This window comes from Salvelinus sp. IW2-2015, linkage group LG8, assembly GCF_002910315.2.
Source record: "Salvelinus sp. IW2-2015 linkage group LG8, ASM291031v2, whole genome shotgun sequence".
NCBI lineage: Eukaryota > Metazoa > Chordata > Actinopteri > Salmoniformes > Salmonidae > Salvelinus > Salvelinus sp. IW2-2015.
In genome coordinates, this window is record NC_036848.1 from 40,471,580 (window position 1) to 40,498,333 (window position 26,754).

Consider the following 26,754-nt stretch of genomic DNA (forward strand, 5'->3'; position numbering starts at 1 on the left):
AGGTTGTAGTTATTATAGAAGTTTGGAGCGTCGACTATGTTCTCTTATACCACTTGAATTTCATATACCTTTGACAATTGGATTTCTTATAGTGCACTTTTAGTTATTGCACCTAATCGAGGAGTTTGATAGCATGAAGTCAAACATTGCTGGCCTCAAGTATTGGCTAAGAGCTGCTGGCAAACAAGTAAAGTTTGGAATGAATGCCTTGACAGACCTGCTGCTGCTAACCACCGCTCAGTCAGACTGCTCTATCAAATATCAAATCATAGACTTAATTATATAATATAACACACACATACAGCCTTTGGTCATTAATATGGTCAACATCCGGAACTTTCATTGTTGAAAAACAAAACATTATTCTTCAGTGAAATACGGAACCATTTCTGTATTTATCTAACGGTGGCATCCCTAATTCTAAATATTGCTGTAACCAATTGCTAACAACCTCAATGTTAGTAAATTATGTCAAAATTGTGGCAAATTGAGTTCTGACTAAAACGAGCAGGCGGCCCAAATGTTACATATATCTGACTTGCTTGCACTGAACGCAAGAAGTGACACAATCCCTAGTAATAAAAATAATACCTTCCTTGGCCTGGAGTTACATAAAGGATCTACACGGGACCTCTAATAAGCCATACAGTATACAGTCCAGGAACTCAACACACCTGCTAACGAACCACGTGAAAAGTATTACACACATATTCAGGACGGCATCTACGCTATTTCAAAAACTGTCTAGCCGGCACCAAACCCGGTGCCACAAGCCGGGAAAATCATGCTCGAACGCCGGGGCGCCGGAGAACCAAAGCCAAACCTCTAACCGATACAGAACAGATCGTTAGGGAGCAGTATGCACTCAATAATATGTGGGCTGCTAACTGAATTATTTATCTAAACTAAAATATCAATTTAAAAAATCATAAGTTCTGGTACTGATTTAAGCATTGATTGTTGTATGGTTAGTAGCATTTGCTGCAAGATACTTTCGGCAATGACTTCTGTTGAAACGTCCCAGTTTAAGTTGAAGTAGCTGTGATTCGTATGATAAGATTAAAACAGGCATCCGGCATGATTATATGCAACGCAGACCAAGCTAGTGGTTAACTACAACTGGTTGGATGATATTACTAGGTAACCTTAGTGATTATTGTGAAGATTGATTGTTTTTTTATCAAGTTTACATTACATTACATTTAAGTATTTAGCAGACCTCGTATCTCAGAGCGACTTACGAATTGGTCTTCAACCTTATTGATATCCAGTGTTTAATGCTAGCTAGCAACTTACCTTGGCTCCTTGCATCCACAAGGTCCTTTTGACCCTGCACTCGCGTGGCAGGCTCACTCACGTAACAGGTGGTCAGCCTGCCACGCAGTTTCCTCGTGGATTGCAATGTAATCGGCGTCCAAAAAGGCTGATTACCCGATTGTTATCAAAACTTGAAATCGGCCCTAATTAAATCGGCCATACCGATTTAAATCGGTCGACCTCTAACAGCWACCTCAATTACCTCGTACTCACCGGTATATAGCCATGTTATTTTTACTAGGTTTTGTTATTCACTGTGTATTTATTGCTCATGTCACTATTTATATTTATCAAATATTTATTATTCTTTAATTCTGCGTTGTTGGAAACAGACCCGAAAGTAAGCATTTCACTGTTAGTGTACACCTGTTTATGAAGAATGTGACATAACATTTGATTTGTTTTTTGTTAAGAGACTTGGGTAAGGGGTTCTTCAGGTCCACTTTCCCAGGTCCACTTTCCCAGGGCCAGACCAGGCCTTAGAGTGTCTGCCTTCCTTTACCCACGGGCCCAGGGCTATTAATAGTCACCATAGTGAAGGTCAGACAGATTAGATTAATTTAAAGGGAGAGGAGAAAACACTGGCTGAGCTTAAATAGTTGATCAATACCCTCAGCATGGCGCTTAAGCACAGCACACAGAAGGGCAGCTAGCACACAGAAGGGCAGCTGACTGTTACAGTTGCCATGGACAACACTGATACTACTGTAGGATTATCCGAGTCACTGAGGGAGTTCTATTAACCTGAGCKGTGGTGTACCGGTCTATGGCCCGTGACGTGAACGGGCAAACGCGGTGAGGGAGGAGTACCCTTCTTAAATAGAACAGTAATCTGCACTGCTCAGTCATGTTGTCAACAAGGCAGCATTGTGCATTGTCCAGAAACATAAAACATATATTTTCCATAAAATATACACTTCATGACCAAAGGTATGTGGACACCTGCTCTTCGAACATCTCATTCCAAATTCAGGGACATTAATTTGAAGTTAGTCCCCCCTTGCTGCTATAACAGTGTCTACTCTCCTGGGAAGGCTTTCCACTAGATGTTGGGACTTGCTTCCATTCAGCCACAAGAGCATTAGTGAGGTCGGGCACTGATGTTGGGCGATTAGGCCTGGCTCGCAGTCAGCGTTTCAATTCATCACAAAGGTGTTCGATGGGMTTGAGGTCAGGGTTCTGTGAGGCCAGTCAAGTTCTCGCTTTGTGCACGGGGGTATTGTCATGCTGATACAGGAAAGGGCTTTCCCCAAACTGTTGCCACAAAGTTGGAAGCACAGAATTGTCTAGAATGTCATTGTATAATGTAGCGTTAAGATTTCCCTTCACTGGAACTAAGGGGCCTAGCCRYAACRATGAAAAACAGCCCCAGACCATTATTCCTCCTCCACCAAACTTTACAAATGGCACTATACATTGAGGCAGGTAGCATTCTCGTGGCATCCGTCGGACTGCCAGATGGTGAAGCATGATTCATCACTCCAGAGAACGCATTTCCACTGCTCCAGAATCCAATGGTGGTAAGCTWTACACCACTCCAGCCGATGCTTGGCATTGCGCATGGTGATCTTAGGCTTGTTCTGCGTCCCGACAAACAGTTATTGTGCTGACGTTGCTTACAGAGGCAGTTTGGAACTCGATAGTGAGTGTTGCAACAGATCAGACGATTTTTACACACTACGCGCTTCAGAACTTGGGGGTCCCTTTCTGTGAGCTTGTGTGGCCTAACACTTTGCGGCGGAGCCGTTGTTGCTCCTAGACGTTTCCACTTCACAATAACAGCATTTACAGTTGACCGGGGCAGCTCTAGCAGGGCAGAAATTTGACCAACTGAAAGGTGGCATCCTATGACGGTGCCACGTTGAAAGTCACTGAGCTCTTCAGCAAGGTCATTCTACTGCCAATGTTTGTCTAGGGAGATMGCATGGCAGTGTGCTCGATTTTATACACCTGTCAGCAACAGGTGTGGCTGACCTAGCCGAATCCACTAATTGGAAGGGGTCTCCACATACTTTTGTGTATATATAGTGTATATGTTAGACAATTCTAACTASTTTTCATTTGGAAGGCAGATAAAGCATCAAAAGCAATCACTTTTGCATGTGAAAACATAGAATCCCACTCCTATGCCACATGCTTAATCTCGGGGCTCCAGAGTGGCGCAGAGGTCTAAGCCACTGCATCTCAGTGCTAGAGGCTTCACTACAGACTAGTGGTCGACTGATTTATGATTTTTCAACGCCGATACCGATTATTAGAGGACCAAAAAGAGCCGATACCGATCAATTGGCCAAATTTGTATTTATTTATATATAATGACAATTACAACAATACTGAATGAACACTTATTTTAACTTAATATAATACATAAAATCTATTTAGTCTCAAATAAATAATGAAACATGCTCAATTTGGTTTAAATAATGCAAAAACAGTGTTGGAGAAGAAAGTAAAAGTGCAATATGTGCCATGTAAAAAAGCTAAGTTCCTTGCTTAGAACYTATGAAAGCTGGTGGTTCAATATTCCCAGTTCTTCAATATTCCCAGTTAAGAAGTTTTAGGTTGTAGATATTATAGGAATTATGACGCGTCAACTATTTCTCTCTATACCACTTGTATTTAATATACCTTTGACAATTGGATGTTCTAATAGGCATTTTAGTATTGCCAGCCTAATCTCAGGAGTTGAGAGGCTTGAAGTCATACAGCTCTGTGCCTCAAGCATTGCTAAGAGCTGCTGGCAAACACAGTAAAGTTTGAATGAATGCTTACGAGCCTGCTGCTGCCTACCACCGCTCAGTCAGACTGCTCTATCAAATGTCAAATCATAGACTTAATTATAATATAATAAACACAGAAATATGAGCCTTTGGTTATTAATATGGTCAAATCCGGAAACTATCATTTCGGGAAAAAACGTTTATTCTTTCAGTGAAYTACGGAACCGTATTTATGTGTTCTACAATGTTGAAAATATTAAAAATAAAGAAAAACCCTTGAATGAGTAGGTGTCCAAACTTTTGACTGGTACTATATATTTAATTGTTTGAAACCTGAACATTTTAATAGATATTATGAGGCAGGTCTTACCTTGCTTCAAAGTAGCATATTAGATCAACTCTCTTCATACATTTCTAACAGATATTTTCATCTCTGTCACATGAAACCACTTGCATGTGCAGTGCCCTTTTTGCCAACTCTGTTTTCCCGCAAATTGCGTAATGGAACAAACATTCACGCGTGGCTTATTGCCTTGTGTGCATTGCTGCACTTATAATGTGAAGAAATAATAGGTTATCAACATTTTAAGCTAAATTGATCTGTTGCATCAGACTCATTGCTTATAAATGTTTTTCTTATATGTAACCTAGGCCTACTGGTTGTATGAATTTGGGATCTATCGTTCCACAACTGTCCCAGAGTCTGGTTTGGAATAGGCTATTTCTTTCTCGACAAGCTGACCAATAGAATAACCTAAACTTTTCTACTATAGTAGATTGGCATATGCTTGTGATTTTGCTGTTTGTTACTCATCTTGTTGGCTGAGGAAAAGTACATTTGGACAGTTATTCTTACATGTTCAAAGTGCACATCAGAATTCGGTAAGAAGGACGAAACATTGTTGCATCATCGACTTCCATTTTCTGTTAATATGAATTGCCATATTTGAACTGTTATTTCTGTCATGAGCACCGTGGGTGGACACCCTAATCAGGTTAGGCACCCAATGCATATGGGTCCGGTAAATTTCTGAAACGTCTGTAAAATTCAAATGTTGCCTGTCAAATGTCCAGCGCCACATTTTCCTAACGGAAACCCTGGGTGCAGTGCAATATTAAGGTGTTCCAATTGTTTTGTACACTCAGTGTATGTAATTTTATTGTCAGAGTCAAATCTTTAACATTTGCCTAGGAACTCACTTGGTGAAGTCCACAGGACTTAAAAGGAATGAATTCAACAACTAGGTCTGTCACTAACAAATACAGTCATGGTTGGTAACTCTACAATTCACTCGATAATGCAAGGCAGGATCCCACAGAAATATGCAAATTAGGCTTTACACCATGCYGTGTTAAAACACTAACACTACGGGTGTTAATTTCTTACACTGAGAAAGTGTGACAGCGTCAGCACCAAGCAGTGTTAAATTAACACTGGAATGTGTGGGTCCCTATAGACACTGGAACAGTTTTAATTTTAACCCTCAGTGTTGATTCAACACTGGAACATTTGCTGTGTGTGGGAAGTCTTTGTCTCTGTGTCTAATTTAGGGGGGGGGTTTGTCTCTCTGCGTGTAAGAATATGGTGGAAAAGGGAAACACAGTGGCACCCATAGCTCCACACACATTCCCAGGATCTCCCACTCTAGTGAGAGGAATCTCCCTTTCCTGTGCCAGGTACTAGCAGGGCCCAGTTTGAACACATGACTTTCCCCCTTAAGCCATGGGCTTGTGGAAGAGGCAGGAGACGCCCTCCACACAGTTTCTGTCATAACAGCTGTTTTGGGAATGCTAGGGGCCTCATTGAGTCGGGAAAGACGCGTGAGAGAGGTGGAAAGAGTCTCTGCACACCTCTATCTCCTCTGTCCTCTTCCAGCCAGTGTAATTCCAGAGTTCTGTGTTTAGAACACAATTGCCATGGTTTCTGTTTATCTGTTCTGACACTGTCTGTCCCCTGGCTGTTCCGTCTCTGCCCTGTTCCCATTGTTCTGTTTCTCTCTTCCCCCCCCCCCACCTTTTTAAAAACAGACACACCCCATGTTCCATACTGCGCATGTTCTGTACCTAAGATGGTACAACCGACACTAGTTTTGAACTGACAATAAATGGCATAACAATGCTCAAAAGAAGCGTTGGAAATGCCATAGTTTCAGCATTTACAGTGCAGTCGGAACGTATTCAGACCCCTTGACTTTTTCCACATTTTGTTACAGCCTTATTCTAAAATGAATTAAATAATTTTTTTCCTCCACAATCTACACCCAATACCACATGACAAAGCAAAAACAGCTTTTTAGAAATGTTTGCAATTGTATTAAAAATAAAATACAAGTATTCAGACCCTATACTCAGTATTTTGTTGGAGCACCTTTGGCAGTGATTACAGCCTTGCGTCTTCTTGGGTATGACGCTACAAGCTTGGCGCACCTGTATTTGGTGAGTTTCTCCCTTCTCTGCAGTTCCTCAAGTTCTGTCAGGTTGGATGGGGCACGTCTCTGCACAACTATTTTCAGGTCTTTCCAGGGATGTTTGATCGGATTCAAGTCCGGGTTCTGGCTGGGCCACTCAGGGACACTCCTGCGTTGTCTTGGCTGTGTGCTTAGGGTTGTCCTGTTGGAAGGTGAACCTCTGCCTCAGTCTGAGGTCCTGAGCGCTCTGGATCAGGTTTCCATCAAGGATCTCTCTGTACTTTGCTCAATTCATCTTTCCCTTGATCCTGACTAGTCTCCCAGTCCCTGCCACTGAAAAACATCTCCACATTATGATGCTGCCACCACCATGCTTCACCGTAGGGATGGTGGCAGGTTTCCTCCAGATGTGACGCTTGGCATTCAGGCCAAAGAGTTTTAATCTTTGTTTCATCAGACCAGAGGATCCTGTTTCTCATGGTCTTAGAGTCCTTTAGGTGCCTTTTGGCAAACTCCAAGCGGGCTGTCATTAGCCTTTTACTGAGGAGTGGCTTACATCTGGCCACTTTACCATAAAGGCCCGATTAGTGGAGTGCTGCAGAGATGCTTGTCCGTCTGGAAGGTTCTCCCATCTCCACAGAGGAGCTCTGTCAGAATGACCATTGGGTTCTTGGTCACTTCCCTGACCAAGGCCCCTCCCCCGATTGAGCAGTTTGGCTGGCGGCCAGCTCAAGGAAGAGTATTGGTGGTTCCAAACTTCTTCCATTGAAGAATGATGGAGGCCACTGTTGTTGGACTTTCAATGCTGTAGAACATTTTTGGTACCCTTCTGCAGATCTGTCTCGGAGCTCTACGGACAATTCCTTCGACTTCATGGCTTGGTTTTTGCTCTGACATGCGCTGTCAACTGTGGGACCTTTTTATATAGACAGGTGTGTGCCTTTCCAAATCATGTCCAATCAATTGAATTTACCACAGGTGGACTCCAATCAAGTTGTTGTAGAAACATCTCAAGGATGATCAGTGGAAACAGGATGCACCGGAGCTCAATTTCGAGTCTCATAGCGAATGGTCTGAATACTTATGTAAATAAGGTATTTCTGTTTTTTTTTATTTTATACATTTGCACATTTCTTAACCTGTTTTTGCTTTGTCATTATGGGGTATTGTGGGTTGATTGACAAACATTTTTTTACATTTGTTTTTATCCATTTTAGAGCAAGGCTGTAATGTAACAATGTGGGAAAAGTCAAGGGGTCTGAATACTTTCCGAATGCACTGTATATCAGCTCTTCATTTGGGAGATCGACAAGGCTGGCTGTCTTTTATGGCCTAGTATGAAGTTTTTTTCTGCCCTGTCTTCAGAGTGCCTTGAAATCACAACTTCCAAGGGGAGAGCATTAATCTGCCCTTTCACTCTCCAAACAGCAGTCACAGCCCAGCTACGGTCTCCATGGAGACGCTTCGGATGAGTCATCTGTTTCATAGAGAACATTCCTGTGTTGCCCCGCTGGGAGCGGCCGGTATCAATCATGCCTGACCTTTGACATCCAGCCCCGGCCACTAATCAAAACAGGCCATGTATCTGAATGGACTTCCATGAGACAGCAGTCAACAGGCAGGAATGAGGGCGATTAGAGGAATATAGTGACCTGTGGAAAGACGTCAACACCATTCATTCTACAGACAGTTATCAGAGGACCGAAAGGGCTGGGAAAGATGGCTCAGTGCAGTTATAAACTGCAGGCATAACCTTTCAACTCATTGTCCCTAACCCCGGGAACTTTTGTCTGCATTACAAAGTTCCTTCACCAACGTTCTTTTTTAAAATAAACAACGAGTTGAGTTAACTTTGCCTGTGACAGCAGCGCGGAACATATGATATTCATAACTTTTTTACACAATGAACAACAAAACGATGCATTTACAGGGGTTTACTTATTCAACACACTGCCTCTATGAAACTAGTTCCCCATGTCTATAGGCTGTAGTTGCTTTACCACTGAGTTGTATGCTACTTCACAGTAAAGGTCTGTCTGTATGTAAGTGGTCATGTGTGTTTCTCTCTTCTCGTGCACAGATTGAGCGGCGCATGGAGATGGTGCGCGTGGTGTCCCACAATACACACAAGAGGATGGTCACGTGTCTGCAGGGCCACATTGGCACCGACGCAGAGAAGAGACATGTAAGTACACATATTATTAACATTATTCCTGGCCAAATTGTCAATTACTAGATCAAATATTAACATATATTTATGATTTACAGTACCAGTCAAAAGTTTGGACACACCTACTCATTCAAGGGTTTTTCTTTTTTTTAATAGTGAAGACATCAAAACTATGAAATACACAATTAATCATTTAGTAACCAAAAAAATTGTTAAATATATTTTATATTCTTCAAAGTAGCCACCCTTTGCCTTGATGGCAGCTTTGCACACTCTTGGCATTCTCTCAACCAGCTTCACCTGGAATGCTTTTCCAACGGTCTTGAAGAAGTTCCCACATATGCTGAGCACTTATTGGCTGCTTTTCCTTCACTCTGCGGCCCAACTCATCCCAAACCATCTCAATTGGGTTGAGGTCGGGTGATTGTGGAGGCCAGGTCATCTGATGCAGCACTCCATCACTCTCCTTCTTGGTCAAATAGCCCTTACACAGCCTGGAGATGTGTTGGGTCATTGTCCTGTTGAAAAACAAATGGTAGTCCCACTATGCGCAAACCAGATGGGATGGCGTATCGCTGCAAAATGCTGTGGTAGCCATGCTGGTTAAGTGTGCCTTGAATTCTAAATAAATCACCCACAGTGTCACCAGAAAAGCACCATCACACCACCTCCATGCTTCACGATGGGAACCACACATGCAGAGATCATCCGTTCACCTACTCTGCGTCTCACAAAGACACAGCGTTTGGAACCAATATCTCAAGATTTCCTCTGGTCTAATGTCCATTGCTCGTGTTTCTTGGCCGAAGCAAGTCTGTTCTTCTTATTGGTGTCCTTTAGTAATGGTTTCTTTGCAGCAATTTAACCATGAAGGCCTGATTCACGCAGTCTCCTCTGAATACTTGATGTTGAGATGTGTCTGTTACTTGAACTCTGAAGAATTTATTTGGGCTGCAATTTCTGAGGCTGGTGACTCTAATGAACTTATCCTCTGCAGCAGAGGTAACTCTGGGTTTTCCTTTGCTGTGGATGACCTCATGAGAGCCAGTTTCATCATAGTGCTTATTGGTTATTGTGACTGCACTTGAAGAAACTTTCTGGATTGACTGACCTTCATGTCTTTAAGTAATGATGGACTGTCATTTCTATTTGCTTATTTGAGTTGTTCTTTCCATAATATGGACTTGGTCTTTTACCAAATAGGTCTGTCTTCTGTATACCACCCCTACCTTGTCAGAACACAACTGATTGGCTCAAACACATTAAGAAGGAAAGAAATTCCACAAATTAACTATTAACAAGGCACACCTGTTAATMGAAATGCATTCCAGGTGACTATCTCATGAAGCTGGTTGAGAGAATGCCAAGAGTGTGCAAAGATGTCATCAAGGCAAAGGGTGGCTACTTTGAAGAAGATAAAATCTATTTTGATTTGTTGAACTCTTTTTGGGTTACTACATGATTCCATGTGTTATTTCATATTTTTGATGTCTTCACTATTATTCTACAATGTACAAATAAAGAAAAGGCCTTTAATGAGTAGGTGTGTCCAAACTTTTGACTGGTACTGTATATCCCACTGAATCTTCACTTATCCCGATTAACACTAGATTATCCCACCCCCTTGAAAATAATGTTCTATACCAGCAATTTGTTTGTTTTTGTTTACTTCTCATGATCCAACATGTACAATTGTGTCAATGCCAGTCCGTACCACGCCTTTACACAGGAAATGGTCAGGTAAAAACACACATTTTACTTTTCTCATAGCTACATTTCCAGCTCTGCTCATCTCTCCTTCCATGCTTTTCATTCCAGCTTTGAGAATAGAAAGGAATGAAAAGGCATCATACTGTATCTAGTTTTTACAGTATGTCAAAGTACTGTAGCTATTAACACAGCAATAACAGTAACATCCTCATTCTTTATACTATTCTTTATTGTCCATCTTCATGACAGTGGAAATTGACTTCCCACTGATAAACCCTAAAGAACTAAGCATAAACATTTTGTTGACATATTAGAATGAGTATATTGTTGGTGCCTCAGTTGGTATAAATATATACATCTCTCTCTTCCCTCTTTCTCTATACACACCTCACAGAAAAAGCTTCCTCTGACGGCGCTGTCTCAAGCCATGGTGGACGGCGGCAGTCAGCTGGGAGAGGAGTCTCTGATTGGGTGAGTGAGAGTGATTGACAGGTTAGACAACCATCTGTCTGACACTGGTTATATGGAACAGATGAACCTTAGAAAGGGGGATACCTAGTCAGTTGTACAACTGAATGCCTTCAACTGAAATGTGTCTTCCGCATTTAACCCAACCCCTCTGAATCAGAGAGGTGGGGGGCTGCCTTAAATCGACATCCACATCTTTGGCACCCAGGGAACAGTGGGTTAACTGCCTTGCTCAGGGGGATGGAGAATGTGGGGCAATGTTTTCAGAGCTAACAAACTGGCCTTATTATTGTCGACTGTATTTTCAGTCATTTTTTTGTTTTCGTGGAGGATCATCAAGTGCTTAGTGTGGTTGTGTGTATCCACATAATGAGGATGTGTGCCAGACAGTTCCTCCATGTAACAACACTAGCTACACCGTTGCCTTGTTCGCATGGTAAGACAGTGACAGAAATGGACAGGCACTCAAACAAGAGGATCTAGAAACTGACTGGAAGCTACCCATCGATACTGTTACTAACAAGGTGTCCATCTGACCTTTTGAGAGTAAAGTACATGTTGGATAAAACATTTCTAGACAGGCCTGATTGAAACTGAACATTTTTGTCGTTAACTTTCAAAATGTCATCAAAACAAAATACGCTAGACAAGGTGGGATCTTTTTGTGTAGGTAAAATTAATTATGTGAGATGTCAGTTGAAATGCTTTTATGCATAAATATTTCTATGAGAACTATCATATCGAAGTAAACTTGGAGTCACGCGATGACATGTTGTGTGGTCCTCCCTAGAGGTCGACCGATTATGATTTTTCAACGCCGATACCGATTATTGGAGGACCAAAAAAAGCCGATACAGATTAATCGTCCGTTTTTTAAATGTAAATATTTTTTTTATTTATAACAATATTTGTAATAATGACAATTACAACAATACACAATGAACACTTTTTTATTTTAACTTAATATAATACATAAATAAAATCAATTTAGTCTCATAAATAATGAAACATGTTCAATTTTTTTTAAATAATGCAAAAACACAATGTGCAATATGTGCCATGTAAAAAAAAAAGCTAACGTTTAAGTTCCTTGCTCAGAACATGAGAACATATGAAAGCTGGTGGTTCCTTTTAACATGAGTCTTCAATATTGTGTGTTGATTTTAAGAAAGGCATTGATGTTTATGGTTAGGRACATTGGTGCAACGATTGTGCTTTTTTCGCAAATGCGCTTTTGTTAAATCATCACCCGTTTGGCGAAGTAGGCTGTGATTCGATGATAAATTAACAGGCACCGCATCGATTATATGCAACGCAGGACAAGCTAGATAAACTAGTAATAGCATCAACCATGTGTAGTTAACTAGTGATTGTTAAGATTTGATTTTTTTATAAGTTTAACGCTAGCTAGCAACTTACCTTGGCTCCTTGCTGCACTCGCATAACAGGTGGTCAGCCTGCCACTCAGTCTCCACATGGATTGCAATGTAATCGGCGTCCAAAAATGCAGATTACCCATTGTTATAAGCCCTAATTAATCGGTCAACCTCTAGTCCTCCCACTACGACTTGGGAAAGCGTGCTGTTTATTAGGCTACAGATTAAATAAATGACGATGTACTTCACAGGGTGGTGAAAGTGCAAGGTGATGAGCTTGATTATCCTTTCCAATAAATATTGAGTGTCTTATTCTGGTAACATGATCATCGATGCTTGGCTGCCGTTTGACAAATAAAAATGATCTTGCTCTTATGTCCCTAATAATCTCATCTAGTAGGCTATATCCGCACTGTATCTGTGAGCTGTTGGCTAGAGCACACGTACCAATACCAGAGTGGGCACACTCGCTATATAACACCAATTTTTGGGGTGAGAAAACCATTAGTAGAGTTGAAAATACGATGGAAACCCATCTAACTTGTATTTTTTATTTGGTACATGGGAATTTAACCACAAAAGGTATTTTTATGTGCAGTATGTCATCACACACAGCCTTTTATCCACAACAAGTCAATTTTATGAAAACACATCTCTGATGGGAAATTGCCCATATTGTTTTTATGCAGATTTTAGAATGAAAAGCTGTCGCCAATTGGATGGAAACCTAGCTACTGTCTGCTTTTAGGTCAATCTCTCATTTGACACATTTGTGCATGATGTACAGTATGTGTGGATGAAGAATAATGAATTTGAAAGGTGGTGCCAAAGAAGACTAGTGACGAATGCGACATGTAGATGGCCCTCTCTGCTGTTATCAGTCATTATTTATATTATTTGAAAGAAAGTAAGTAACTGCTGATCCGGTGGCTCTTCCTGTGGCGTCTGAATGACCTGTGTGTATGGGTCTCCTCCTGACAGAAAGATGATGGAGGTGTGTGGGGAGGCAGAGAACAGGCTGGCGTCAGAGCTGCTGCAACACGAGGTCCAGATAGAGAAGGATGTCCTAGACCCACTCAACCAGCTAGCAGAGGTGAGAAGGAGATAACTAGCTAGTGCCTTATTTCATCCATTTTTTTACATTTTACATTTTAGTCATTTAGCAGACGCTCTTATCCAGAGTGACTTACAGTAGAGTGCATACATTTTATTACATTTCTTTATTTTTATTTTTATTTTATTTTTTTACACATACTGAGACAAGGATATCCCTACCGGCCAAGAGCAGACGCTCTTATCCAGAGCGACTTACAGTAGAGTGCATACATTTTATTAGATTTTTTACATACTGAGACAAGGATATCCCTACCGGCCAAACCCTCCCTAACCCGGACGACGCTATGCCAATTGTGCGTCGCCCCACGGATCTCCCGGTTGCGGCCGGCTGCGACAGAGCCTGGGCGCAAGCCCAGCCTGGGCGTGAACCCAGAGACTCTGGTGGCGCAGCTAGCACTGCGATGCAGTGCCCTAGACCACTGCGCCACCCGGGGGTTCCCTCCAAACCGGTCTCAAGAGTATCCAATATATATAAGTACATTCTTATTCCAACACAGCATCAAAGAATCATTGAGGCAATATGTATTTGGAAAAGTACCATACATTCTTAATATGCATGTGATCTGTCCATATTCTCAGGTGGACATTCCCAACATCCTGAAACAGAGGAAGCAGCTAGCCAGGCTAGTGCTGGACTACGATTCTGCCAGAGCGAGGTGAGCCTATCTACAGTTGAAGTCGGAAGTTTACATACACCTTAGCCAAATACATTTAAACTCAGTTTTTCACAATTTCCGACATTTAATCCTAGTAAAATAATCCCTGTTTTAGGTCAGTTAGAATCACCACTTTATTTTAAGAATACGAAATGTCAGACCAATAGTAGAGAATGATTTGTTACAGCTTTTATTTCTTTCATCACATTCCCAGTGGGTCAGAAGTTTACATACACTCAATTAGTATTTGGTAGCATTGCCCTTAATATGCTTAATTAACTTCTTGAGGGCAGGGGGCAGCATTTTCACTTTCGGGAAAAATAGCATGCCAAAATTCAACTGCTTGCTACTCATCCCCAGAATATAAGATATGCATATTATTAGTAGATTTGGATAGAAAACACTCTGAAGTTTCTAAAACTGTTTGAATCATGTCTGTGAGAATAACAGAACTTATGTAGCAGGCAAAACCCTGAGGACAAACCATTCAGAATTTGTATTTTTTTGATGACTGTCTTTTCAATGAGTTTTTTTTAGAGACACCAGATTTCTAATGGATTTGCTTGCAGTTCCTACCGCTTCCACTGGATGTCACCAGTCCTTGGAAATCGGTTGAGGTTATTCCTTTGAGTAGTGAGGAAGTAGGGCTATCGTAAATGAGGGTCACATGAAGTAAATATTTTGAGAGAGTCACGTTACAAAAAAAGATGGGTCAGTTTGTTTTATTTTTGTATTGAACACAGATCATCCCGTCTTCAAATGTATCTATTATTAACGTTTAAAAATACCTAACGTTGTATTACCAAAGTAGTTTGAAATGTTTTGGTTTAGTTTACATGTAACTTTTGATATATTTTGTATGACTTGGCGAAAGTTGGAAGCTGTGTTTTTCTGGATGAAACGGTCCAAATAAATTGACATTTTGGATATATATCGACGGAATTAATCGAACAAAAGGACCATTTGTGATGTTTATGGGACATATTGGAGTGCCAACAAAAGAATTTCGTCAAAGGTAAGGCATGATTTATATTTTATTTCTGCGTTTTGTGTCGTGCTTGCAGTGATGAAATATGCTTCTCTCTTTGTTTACTTTTGTGCTATCATCAGATAATAGCATCTTATGCTTTCGCCGAAAAGCTTTTTTGAAATCTGACATGTTGGCTGGATTCACAACGAGTGTAGCTTTCATTTGGTATCTTACTTGTGTGATTTAATGAAAGTTAGATTTTTATATCATTTTATTTGAATATGGCGCTCTGTATTTTCCCTGGCTATTGGCCAGGTGGGATGATTGCGTCCCACCTGCCCCAGAGAAGTTAAACAAGCTTCCCACAATAAGTTGGGTGAATTTTGGCCCATTCCTCCTGACAGGGCTGGTGTAACTGAGTCAGGTTTGTAGGCCTCCTTGCTCGCACACGCTTTTTCAGTTCTGCCCACAAATTTTGTATAGTATTGAGGTCAGGGCTTTTTGATGGCCAATCCAATACCTTGATTTGGTGGTCCTTAAGCCATTTTGCCACAACTTTGGAAGTATGCTTGGTGTCATTGTCCATTTGGAAGACCCATTTGCGACCAAGCTTTAACTTCCTGACTGATGTCTTGAGATGTTGCTTCAATATATCCACATCATTTTCCTCCCTCATGATGCCATCTATTTTGTGAAGTGCACCAGTCCCTCCTGCAGCAAAGCACCCCCACAACATGATGCTGCCACCCCTGTGCTTCACGGTTGGGATGGTGTTCTTTGGCTTGCAAGGTTTTGGAGCAGTGGCTTTTTCCTTGCTGAGCGGCCTTTCACGTTGTGTCGATATAGGACTCGTTTTACTGTGGATATAGATAGTTTTGTACCTGTTTCCTCCAGCATCTTCACAAGGTCCTTTGCTGTTCTGGGATTGATTTGCACTTTTCGCACCAAAGTACGTTTATCTCTAGGAGACGGTATGACGGCTGCGTGGTCCCATGGTGTTTATACTTGCGTACTATTGTTTGTACAGATGAACGTGGTACCTTCAGGCTTTTGGAAATTGCTCCCAAGGATGAACCAGACTTGTGGAGGTCTACAATTTTTTTTCTGAGGTCTTGGCTGACATCTTTTGATTTTCCCATGATGTCAAGCTAAGAGGCACTGCGTTTGAAGGTAGGCCTTGAAATACATCCACAGGTACACCTCCAATTGACTCAAATGTTGTCAATTAGCCTTTCAGAAGCTTCTAAAGCCATGACATAATTTTCTGGAATTTTCCAAGCTGTTTAAAGGCACAGTCAACTTAGTGTATGTAATCTTTTGACCCACTGGAATTGTGATACAGTGAATTATAAGTGAAATAATCTGTCTGTAAACAATTGTTGGAAAAATTACTTGTGTCATTCACAAAGTAGATGTCCTAACCGACTTGCCAAAACTATAGTTTGTTAACAATAAATGTGTGGAGTGGTTGAAAAAAGAGTTTTAATGACTCCAACCTAAGTGTATGTAAACTTCCGACTTCAACTGTACATGTATCGCCTTTATTCATGTTATATTGTGCTTATGACATGTTTTCTGAAGTTTATAACAAGTTTATAACCGTGTGTGGTCTACCCCTTCCAGGTGGTTGCAGGCAACCAAGTCAATAATCTCAGGAACAAACACGCAAGCACTGACGGCCAAGGCAGACCTGCTCAAGGAAGAGGTGGATGAAGCTATGAACAAAATGGAACTCTGCAAGGTAAGTTGGTCGGACGTCCAGTCTGCTATATGAATTAGGATAAATCACAGACCTCAATCCCGAATGTTAACTGCTTGCAGAAGAGGTAGTTGAAATATGGATTGTTTGCTACTGTATTTCTGTCAAATCAATAGTTTGGACACACCCACTCATTCAAGGGTTTTTATTTATTTGACAATTTCGACATTGTAGAATAATAGTGAAGACATCAAATCTATGAAATAACACCTATGGAATCATCTAGTAACCAAAAAAGTGTTAAACGAAGTCAAAATATATTTCATATTGATGACAGCTTTGCAAACTCAAAGGGTGGCTACTTTGAAGAATCTCAAATATACAATATATTTTGATTTGTTTAACACTTTTTTTGGTTACTACATGATTCCATATGTGTTTTTTCATAGTTTTGATGTCTTCACTATTATTCTACAATGTAGAACATAGTAAAAATAAAGAAAAACCCTGGAATGAGTAGGTGTCCAAACTTTTGACTGGTACTGTACATAAGAGCAGAAGTGGACATTCCAACCTCAGTGACGTTGTGGCTGCTTGCTTTAGGAAGAATGCCCAGTCAGCTGTGTGTGTGGGTGTGTTTGTGCGCATGTGGCCTCTCTGTGTATGTTGCTGACTCAGTGTATTGTGTTTGTATGGAGTGGTGTGTGTCAGGTCATCTGTCCAGGAAACTACATGCCTGTGTGTTTTCCTTCCTCTACTCTCCAAGCATGTTTAGCCCTACGAACCCTACAGCTCTACCCAGGCCCTGTTAACAGCAGACAGATTCATTCACTGTGGAAGGCCCAATGGCCATACCCACCGCTAACAGAGCTGCCACCTGAAATACATTGATTCGATGTTGATATAATGGAGACCAGAGAGGTGGATAAGAAAATATATATATATTTGACCTTTATTTAAATAGGCAAGTCAGTGTAGAACAAATTCTTATATACAATGATGGCCAAACCCGGACGGCGCTGGGCCAATTGTGCGCCGCCCTATGGGACTCACAATCACGGCCGGATGTGATGCAGCCTGGATTTGAACCAGGGACTGTAGTGACGCCTCTTGCGTTGAGATGCAGTGCCTTAGACCCCTTCGCCACTCACCGCTTAGGTCAATAATAAAACGGGCATAGGGAAATTACTGTTGATGTGATGTTTTCTCATTAAATGGATGATGTGTTTTAAGTTTGAAATGTAAGTTCTGAGAGCTGGTTCTTCTGTCATCTGGTTGTAATGATCTCTTGTCTGTGCTCCTCTCTCTCAGGACCAACTGGCTGCAGACATGTACAGTTTCTTCTCAAAGGAAGGGGACTATGCCCGCTACTATGTAATGGTGGGTGTGCATGTTGGGTGTGCATGAATGTTCACAGCTGTAGATTGACTGGGTGTGCAGTTTAATTTTAAGTCCTCATAGTTGATGATTTACACTCTCCCTCTACTGTCTCTCGCCCCCCCCCCCCCCTCCACAATGTTCTGTTCTGTTGTGTTCCCAGCTCTTAGAGGCCCAAGCTGATTATCATAGAAAATCTCTGACTGTGCTGGAGAGTGTCCTGCCAACCATCCAAGCACAGCAAGGTACACTACACTCCTGCCCCCCCAACACCCTCTGACAGCCAGGTGCAGTACAACACAGTCTTCCTCTCCCCGTGCTGGTTGAACATGCCCAGAAGTTATCCTCCTCCAATCCTAGCCTTAACCATGATGGAAGGAAATGCAGTACTACGTCAAATGTGTCTAGGGACAACTTCATTGTACTCCCCCCTAAAAACCTCTCGCAGCAAGATACAGTGCATTCGGGAAAGTATTCAGACCTGTGGCTAGAGGGGGGTGGGGTGGAGAGTATAGATTTTTTTAGGAAGGATGTGAGGATTGGTCTGTACAGTGCATTTGGGAAGTATTCAGACCCCTTGACTTTTTCCACATTTTGTTACATTAGACTTATTCTAAAATGGATTATTGTTTTTCCCCCTCATCAATCTACACACAATACCCCATAATGACAAAGCAAAAAATGTTAGTACATTTTTTTTGTTTTTTGCAGCTGTATTAAAAATGTAAAACTATTTACACAAGTATTCAGACCTTTTACTCAGTACTTTGTTGAAGCACCTTTGGCAGCGATTACAGCCTCAAGTCTTCTTGAGTATGACACTACGAGCTTGGCACAACTGTATTTGGGAAGTTTCTCCCATTCTTCTCTGCAGATCCTCTCAAGCTCTTTCAGGTTGGATGGGGAGCATTGATGCACAGCTATTTTCAGGTCTCTTCAGAGATGTTTGATCGGGTTCAAGTCCGGGCTCTGGCTGGTCCACTCAAAGACATTCAGAGACTTGTCCTGAGGCCATTCCTGTGTTGTCTTGGCTGTGTGCTTCGGGTCATTGTCCTGTTGGAAGGTGTACGTTCGCCCCAGTCTGAGGTCCTGAGCGCTCTGGAGCAGGTTTTCAACAAGGATCTCTCTCTACTTTGCTCCATTCATCCTCCCTCAATCCTGACTAGTCTCCCAGTCCCTGCCGCTGAAAAACATCCCCACAGCATGATGCTGCCACCACCATGCTTCACCGTAGGGATGGTGCCGGGTTTCCTCCAGACGTGACGCTTGGCATTCAGGCCAAAGAGTTCAATCTTGGTTTCATCAGACCAGAGAATCTTGTTTCTCATGGTATGAGAGTCCTGTCATGTGCCTTTTACTGAGGAGTGGCTTCTGTCTGGTGACTACCATAAAGGCCTGATTGGTGGAGTGCTGCAAAGATGGTTGTCCTTCTGGAAGGTTCTCCCATCTCCACAGAGGAACTCTGGAGCTCTGTCAGTGACCATCGGGTTCTTGGTCATGTCCCTGACAAAGGCCCTTCTCCCCCGATTGCTCAGTTTGGCCGCGGGGCCAGCTCTAGGAAGAATTTTGGTGGTTCCAAACTTCTTCCATGTAAGAATGAAGGAGGCCACTGTGTTCTTGGGGACCTTCAATGCTGCAGAAATGTTTTGGTACCCTTCCCCAGATGGACACAATCCTGTATCTGAGCTCTACGGTCAATTCCTTCCACCTCATGGCTTGGTTTTTGTTCTGACATGCACTGTAAACTGTGGGACCTTATTGAATCACAGCCTACTTTGCCAAACGGGTGATTTAACAAGCGCATTCGCGAAAAAAGCACTGTCGTTGCACCGATGTGTACCTAACCATAAACATCAACGCCTTTCTTAAAATCAATACACAAGTATATATTTTTTAACCTGCATATTTAGTTAATATTGCCTGCTAACATGAATTTCTTTGAACTGGAGAAATTGTGTCACTTCTCTTGCGTTCTGTGCAACATAGTCAGGGTATATGCAGCAGTTTAGGCCGCCTGGCTCGTTGCGAACTGTGTGAAGACCATTTGTTCCTAACAAAGACAGCCAACTTCGCCAAACGGGGGATGATTTAACAAAAGCGCATTTGCGGAAAAAAGCACAATCGTTGCACGAATGTACCTAACCAAAAACATCAATGCCTTTCTTAAAATCAATACACAAGTATATTTTTTTTAACCTCCATATTCAGTTAAAAGAAATCCAGGTTAGCAGGCAATATTAAACTAGGGAAATTGTCACTTCTCTTGAGTTCATTGCACGCAGAGTCAGGGTATATGCAACAGTTTGGCCTGCCTGGCTCGTTGCCAACTAATTTGCCAGAATTTTACATAATTATGACATAACATTGAAGGTTGTGCAATGTAACAGGAATATTTAGACTTATTTAGCCACCCGTTAGATAAAATATGTGACGGTTCCGTATTTCACTGAAAGAATAAACGTTTTGTTTTCGAAAGGATAGTTTCCGGATTTGACCATATTAATGACCTACGGCTCGTATTTCTGTGTGTTATTATGTTATAACTAAGTCTATGATTTGATAGAGCAGTCTGACTGAGCGGTGGTAGGCAGCAGCAGGCTCGTAAGCATTCATTCAAACAGCACTTTCGTGCGTTTGCCAGCAGCTTTTCGCTGTGCTTCAAGCATTGAGCTGTTTAGGACTTCAAGCCTATCAACTCCCGAGATTAGGCTGGTGTAACCGATGTGAAATGGCTAGCTAGTTAGTGGGATGCGCGCTAATAGCGTTTCAATCGGTGACGTCACTCGCTCTGAGACCTTGAAGTAGTTGTTCCCCTTGCTCTGCAAGAGCCGCAGCTTTTGTGGAGCGATGAGTAATGATGCTTCAAGGGTGGCTGTTGTCGATGTGTTCCTGGTTCGAGCCCAGGTAGGGGCGATGAGAGGGACTTAAGCTATACTGTTACACTGGCAATACTAAAGTGCCTATAAGAACATCCAATAGTCAAAGGTATATGAAATACAAATGGTATAGAGAGAAATCGTCCTATAATTCCTATAATAACTACAACCTAAAACTTCTTACCTGGGAATATTGAAGACTCGTGTTAAAAAGGAACCACCAGCTTTCATATGTTCTCATGTTCTGAGCAAGGAACTTAAACGTTAGCTTTTTTACATGGCACATAATTCACTTTTACTTCTTTGTTTTTGCATTATTTAAACCAAATTGTTTCATTATTTATTTGAGGCTAAATTGATTTTATTTATGTATTTTATTAAGTAAAAATAAGTGTTCATTCAGTATTGTTGTAATTGTCATTATTACAAATAAATAAATAAAAATGAAATCGGCCGATTTTAATCGGCTTTTTTGGTCCTCCAATAATCGGTATCGGCGTTGAAAAGTCATAATCGGTCGACCTCTAGTACAGACCAATCCTCACGTCCTTCCCAAAAAATATATCTCTCCACCCCACCCCCCTCTAGCCACAGGCTCTTTTTTTTTCTACTTCGGGCTCATAAAGGTTTAACTGAGCGTGATACAGGAACTCTGTCCAGTATATTATGATGTTATTGTTAAATTTGGCTGAAGTCTTAAAGGAAACATCCACCCAAAACCACCAATTCTTATAATTTGCAGTGTTAAAAATAACACCACGTGAGAACATTTTGTTATAATAAGGTTGGTAGCAACGTGAAACGTTGAAGTCTTTTGCAGCTCAAGTCGACTACAAACCCACAGTACAATGCTCTCTCTTTCGGCTGGCTGGCTAGCTACACACAATAATATTGAGGTCAATATCAGCATATGAAGTAGCTAGTTGTCTGTAAAATCGCTTAAACAAACTGCACTATCAATTTAGGAGTCTACAATCTCACCATGTTCAACCACAGATCGTGTGCCTCGCAGAGTGGAGTGGTCCGCAGCACGCAGTGCACCCTGGACTGAAGAAGCAGAAAAATAGGAGAAATGTGGTGGACCCTCTGTTAAAGTATACATTTCTCGAGGTAGGAATATCGCAAAAAATATGATCAATGGCTCATTCAAGAGAGAACAACATCCCGGGTTTTGACATTGACCAGTATTGAAATCTGACATGTATGATAGACATTTTCGCGATCTAAAATTATTCTAACGTATTAAAGAATGACATGCCAAACCCATTCAAGGGGTTGGTTAACTCTTCAGATTCCTCGGGTCTCCACGGAATTAGGTAAATCCGCTTTTAGTTTTCACGCTCCAAATGTTTGGAATCAGTTACAAAATTAATTACATTTGGATGCCACTAAGGCAGTTAATAACCTTGATGATAAATGAGTTCAATGAGGTGTGCAATTGTTTTGATTGATTTGAATAACTTGTTTGATGGCTGATGTTCTAATGTAATGTACTTTTTATTATATCTTGTTTTATATTTTTTTGTATTTTACTTTATGGTCTCAGGACACCATTGAAAATGAGGTCCTGGTCTCAATTGGTCTACCCTGATTTAAATAAAATGCTACGCCATACCGGCTATATTTCTGCCTGCGTGAACGGCAAGCGCTCAGATACACATAAAAACGAAATGACCCCCAGAATCGATAGAACATTGTTTAGAGATGCCCAACAACGATATAACATTCAAAATGGGTGAATCTTTCCTTTAATGTCTCCTTAATTTCCCCCTGCCAGCTAGTCTACAGCTGTTAGCATCTTGGTTATTTGTTAGACCATTTCAATCACTTAACTATATTAAAATGCCACATCAACCATCTCTCAGTCAAAGTAATTGCTTATTATTCTCAATGATGGCTGAATGCAACTGGCAGGCTCTGTCAAATATAGAGAATTGCTTATTGTTTCTGTAGGACTGAAAAGGATTACAGGGAAGCCATCTTATTTTGGTGTCTCCACTCTCTTTTTAGTATGGGCATCCTCGCTCTCTCTTCTCCCTCTGTGGTTGGAAAGCTGTGTCCTGTTAGCTTGTTTTTATCTAGTAAATCGAACACATTTGGTCTAAATCAGACAGCCTTGCTCTCAGCATGTAGGTTATGATGACTCAAAGTCAAACACTATTTACAGCTCAGACCTACCTGGGCTTTCCTTTCCACAGAGTGGGAACACATACCATGGATGGAGACCATGTGGTTATTCGTTACAGCTAGCTTTATTGGAGGAGGGAGTGACTGATGGTTGGCCAGAGGGGACATTGTTGACCTAGAAATCTACCATTCACAGGCCTCCTAACCTCTCATCCACACACTGCTCTTCCTGGGGTGACTACCTACCGCCATCTCTCGCTGCAGACCCGTAACAACTTTAGTGTTGTTTCCACCATGCTCAGTGCTACCACTCTCTCTCTACCACTCTCTCGCTCTCCCTTCAGACTCGTGGACGGAGAAGCCAGCGTTTGGGACGGGGCTGGAGGAGCATCTGAAGAGGAGTAGCAGAGAGATCGCTCTGCCCTTAGAGGCCTGCGTCATGATGCTGCTGGAGACTGGCATGAAGGAGGAGGTAGGGAGATGGAGGGAAGCATTGGCTGGAGGGGGGGAGAAATGAGGGGATCATAGTAAGTTGAGGACTGAAATGTAATTATGGATGGGTGGAATAATAGGATGGAGGAAATGGATGGAACATTTTTGTCGAAAGTGGACCCAAATACGAAACACAAAATGCACTTAAACTGGTCCTAAACATAATTGAACCCATCAATTTGAAATGTTTACAAAAATGAACATGAGGAGAGACGGGACAAAAAACATTCAAATCTGTTGCAATGTTCGAAGTTCTTTTCACTTGTTAGAAATGTCAGCAATTATGCTGTAATTGCGATTTATTAGGATGCTATGTTTGTGTTTGCACGGTTTTAGAATACAACAAAGTATCTTGTTGGTCATAGTAAATCAGCTGTGTGTTTACTCCTCCCAGTCTTTAGTTCTCAACACATTGTTTGTCTTCCTGTTCATTCTATGGGTGAACACAACACAGTCAGTGTGGTGAGAAGAGAGGGACTGTTTGTTTGGGAGAGTGGTGTGTGTGTGCGTGCGCATGTGAGAGAGGTGAGTGATGTGTGTTTGCATTTGTGTGAATGAATAAATACAGGGCTGGGTGTCTGTGTAGTGATTAAAGGAGAATTTAGCTTTTTTACGAACAAATCAAAATGTTTTTGCGATTTCACTCATTTTTATTTTATTTACCCAACCAGCGATTCACTTCCTCGTTGTGCAGTATGGGTGCTCGGGAAAAATACATGAACAATAGGGTGTAGTGTTTAGATGTTGTAGACATGCAATTGTGTAATTCTGAAATGTATCCGCAACGTTATATTACATGTTTTGGCGACTTGAACAATACCGCTCCGTCCATTCTAGCAGCAGGATACACAATGTAACAGCTGTATAGGGTAAGCTGCTCGAGTCGTACAAAATGGAATAGAACATTGCGGATAAAGTTCGGAATGACACAATTTCACGTGTACAACATCTAAAGACCTGCATCACTATACTGAAAGKGTTTCKGTTTCTAAAAGGACGTATTTGAGTGTTTTTGGAGCCTTTGTTCATGTTCTTTCAGAGCCCCCGCACTGCACAACGAGGATGATCATTATTTGTATTTTTTTTWWATAAAGTGAAATRGCCAAAAAAGTGTCTGGACCCTTCTATGACATTCCATTTGCATAAAACAGATTTGGTTGTAAAAAGCAAATGTATCCTTTAAGCATTGTTTGRGGACTGTGTGTCTGTGTCTCATCAATCGTGTCTGTGTTGTTGTATCAGGGCCTGTTTAGGATCGCAGCAGGGGCCTCTAAACTGAAGAAGCTCAAGGCTGCTCTGGACTGTTCCACCTCACAGCTGGAGGAGTTCTACTCAGACCCCCACGCTGTCGCTGGTACGGTGCTAACCCCTACTCKCGTTTTATACATGTTTCGGCAAGAGTTTTCAAGTAATATAACTGAAATGACTGTCAGACCATTCTTCACATAACTGTCCTTTCATTCCAGGAGCCCTGAAGTCTTACCTGAGAGAACTGCCGGAACCTCTGATGAGCTTCCAGCTTTACGACGAGTGGATTCAGGCGTCTAAGTAAGCCACCACACACCTTGTATAGCTGTTAAAGGAAGTGTAACCAAGTAGAGCAGTAATAAAATAAAAAAGTATGAGAAATAAAATTGAAAAAGGAGTGAAATTAGAGCAACCATGAAACAGGTCCGTGATTGTCCCTCTGTCTCTCTGCCCAGCGTTTCAGAGCCAGACAAGCGTCTGCAGGCCCTATGGGTTGTGTGTGATCAACTACCGAAGAACAACAAAGCCAACCTAAGGTGGGTAACAGATGGACTGGTTCACACAACTTTACTTCACAACAAAGATGTGTGTATTATGAAGATATGTTAGCATCTAATGTTTTGCCTTACCTGTGCCTGTCTCTGTGTCATAGGTATCTGGTGAAGTTCCTGTCCAAGCTGGCTCAGGACAGTGAGGTCAACAAGATGACTCCTAGCAACATCGCCATTGTACTGGGACCAAACATGCTGTGGGCCAAAACAGAGGGGTGAGAAAGGGGGAGTTGCTTACTTTTCAAACTGAAAAACTAATTTTTGTTAGTGTTTGTTTATAACATGTCTGCTCTCCTCTGTATGCCTGCAGGACTCTAGCTGAGATGGCTGCTGCTACCTCTGTTCACGTGGTGACCATCATAGAACCCATCATACAGCACGCTGACTGGTTCTTCCCTGAGGGTATGTATATATGACCTTTGACCGGGTCCTCAGGAGGGAGGTACTTAGTCTCCTGTGTACAGGATCATGAACAATAGAAACGGGAATGTCATCAGATTGCTCTTTCAGTGGTATAAATTTGATTCCCAGGATACTCAAAAAATGGATCTGTTTGTTTTTAAATGGCGCCTAAAGGAATTCTACTTGCCTGTTCTCCGCCTTTGCTCAGATGTGGAGTTTAATGTTTCGGGGATGTTCGCCATGCCCACCCCTCCTTCCAACCATCCGATGGAGTACGACTGTTCCACCATCGAGAGGAAGAGGCCTGGTAGTATGGTGGGGCCAGAGAACGATAACCCTCGCAAGGACAGGTAACCACCAACAGTAGCTAGGGCTGTTACGGTGACTGTATTACCGCCACACCGGCGGTCACGAGTCATGAAGGCAGTCAAATTCCACGTGACTGTTTAGTCCCGGTAATTAAGCTTCTCCAAGCTCTGATGCTGCTGCTGATCATTAGTAACCTACCAAACTTGCTAACTGCCTGGTACTCAGCACTCTCTTGTCCCTCTAATCACTCTGACATCAATGCAAATGTAATCGATAATCTAATCAAACACTTCATGAGAGCCCATGAGCTCATGTTGCGCAACATTTCAATAGGCCATGCAATTGCTTGAGAAAACAGAGTGATTGTCTCTTAAAAGAGGAGGAACTATATATAGGCTACTATATTTATTTCTCAACTTTCCTAATATTAAGCACATTGCTTATATTTACAAAATGAGTATAGCCTACCTGGCTGGCATGAAAATTAACCACAGGAAAAGCATCCTCCATTTGCTTTTTAAGTGCATAGATGACATGGATTTTTCCCCCCACTGACCGTTTCAAGACAGGTGCATGATAATGGTTCATTCTAAATCAAAACAAATTTCACACACATTTATTATTTAGTATATGTAAAGACAAGATGAAATCAACAATAGGCTAATATTGTCAACCATCACACTATCACTTGTTAATGATATATTATCACTTGTGAATGATGCCCAGCCCAGGCAAGAAACAATGTATACCTTTTTTTTTGCG

At 41.7% G+C, this 26,754-nt stretch overlaps 1 protein-coding gene across 1 annotated transcript in view; it reads left to right on the forward strand.

The window, feature by feature from the left end:
* arhgap17a (Rho GTPase activating protein 17a) overlaps positions 1-26,754 on the forward strand; it is a 56,011-nt gene that overhangs the window by 21,726 nt on the left and 7,531 nt on the right. The window contains 14 exon segments of the mRNA XM_070444936.1: positions 8,526-8,630; positions 10,720-10,796; positions 13,151-13,262; positions 13,865-13,941; positions 16,535-16,652; positions 17,922-17,990; positions 18,151-18,232; positions 23,335-23,462; positions 24,725-24,836; positions 24,949-25,030; positions 25,186-25,266; positions 25,383-25,496; positions 25,592-25,683; positions 25,892-26,033. Of these exon segments, the coding sequence (XP_070301037.1) occupies positions 8,526-8,630; positions 10,720-10,796; positions 13,151-13,262; positions 13,865-13,941; positions 16,535-16,652; positions 17,922-17,990; positions 18,151-18,232; positions 23,335-23,462; positions 24,725-24,836; positions 24,949-25,030; positions 25,186-25,266; positions 25,383-25,496; positions 25,592-25,683; positions 25,892-26,033 (1,391 nt within the window).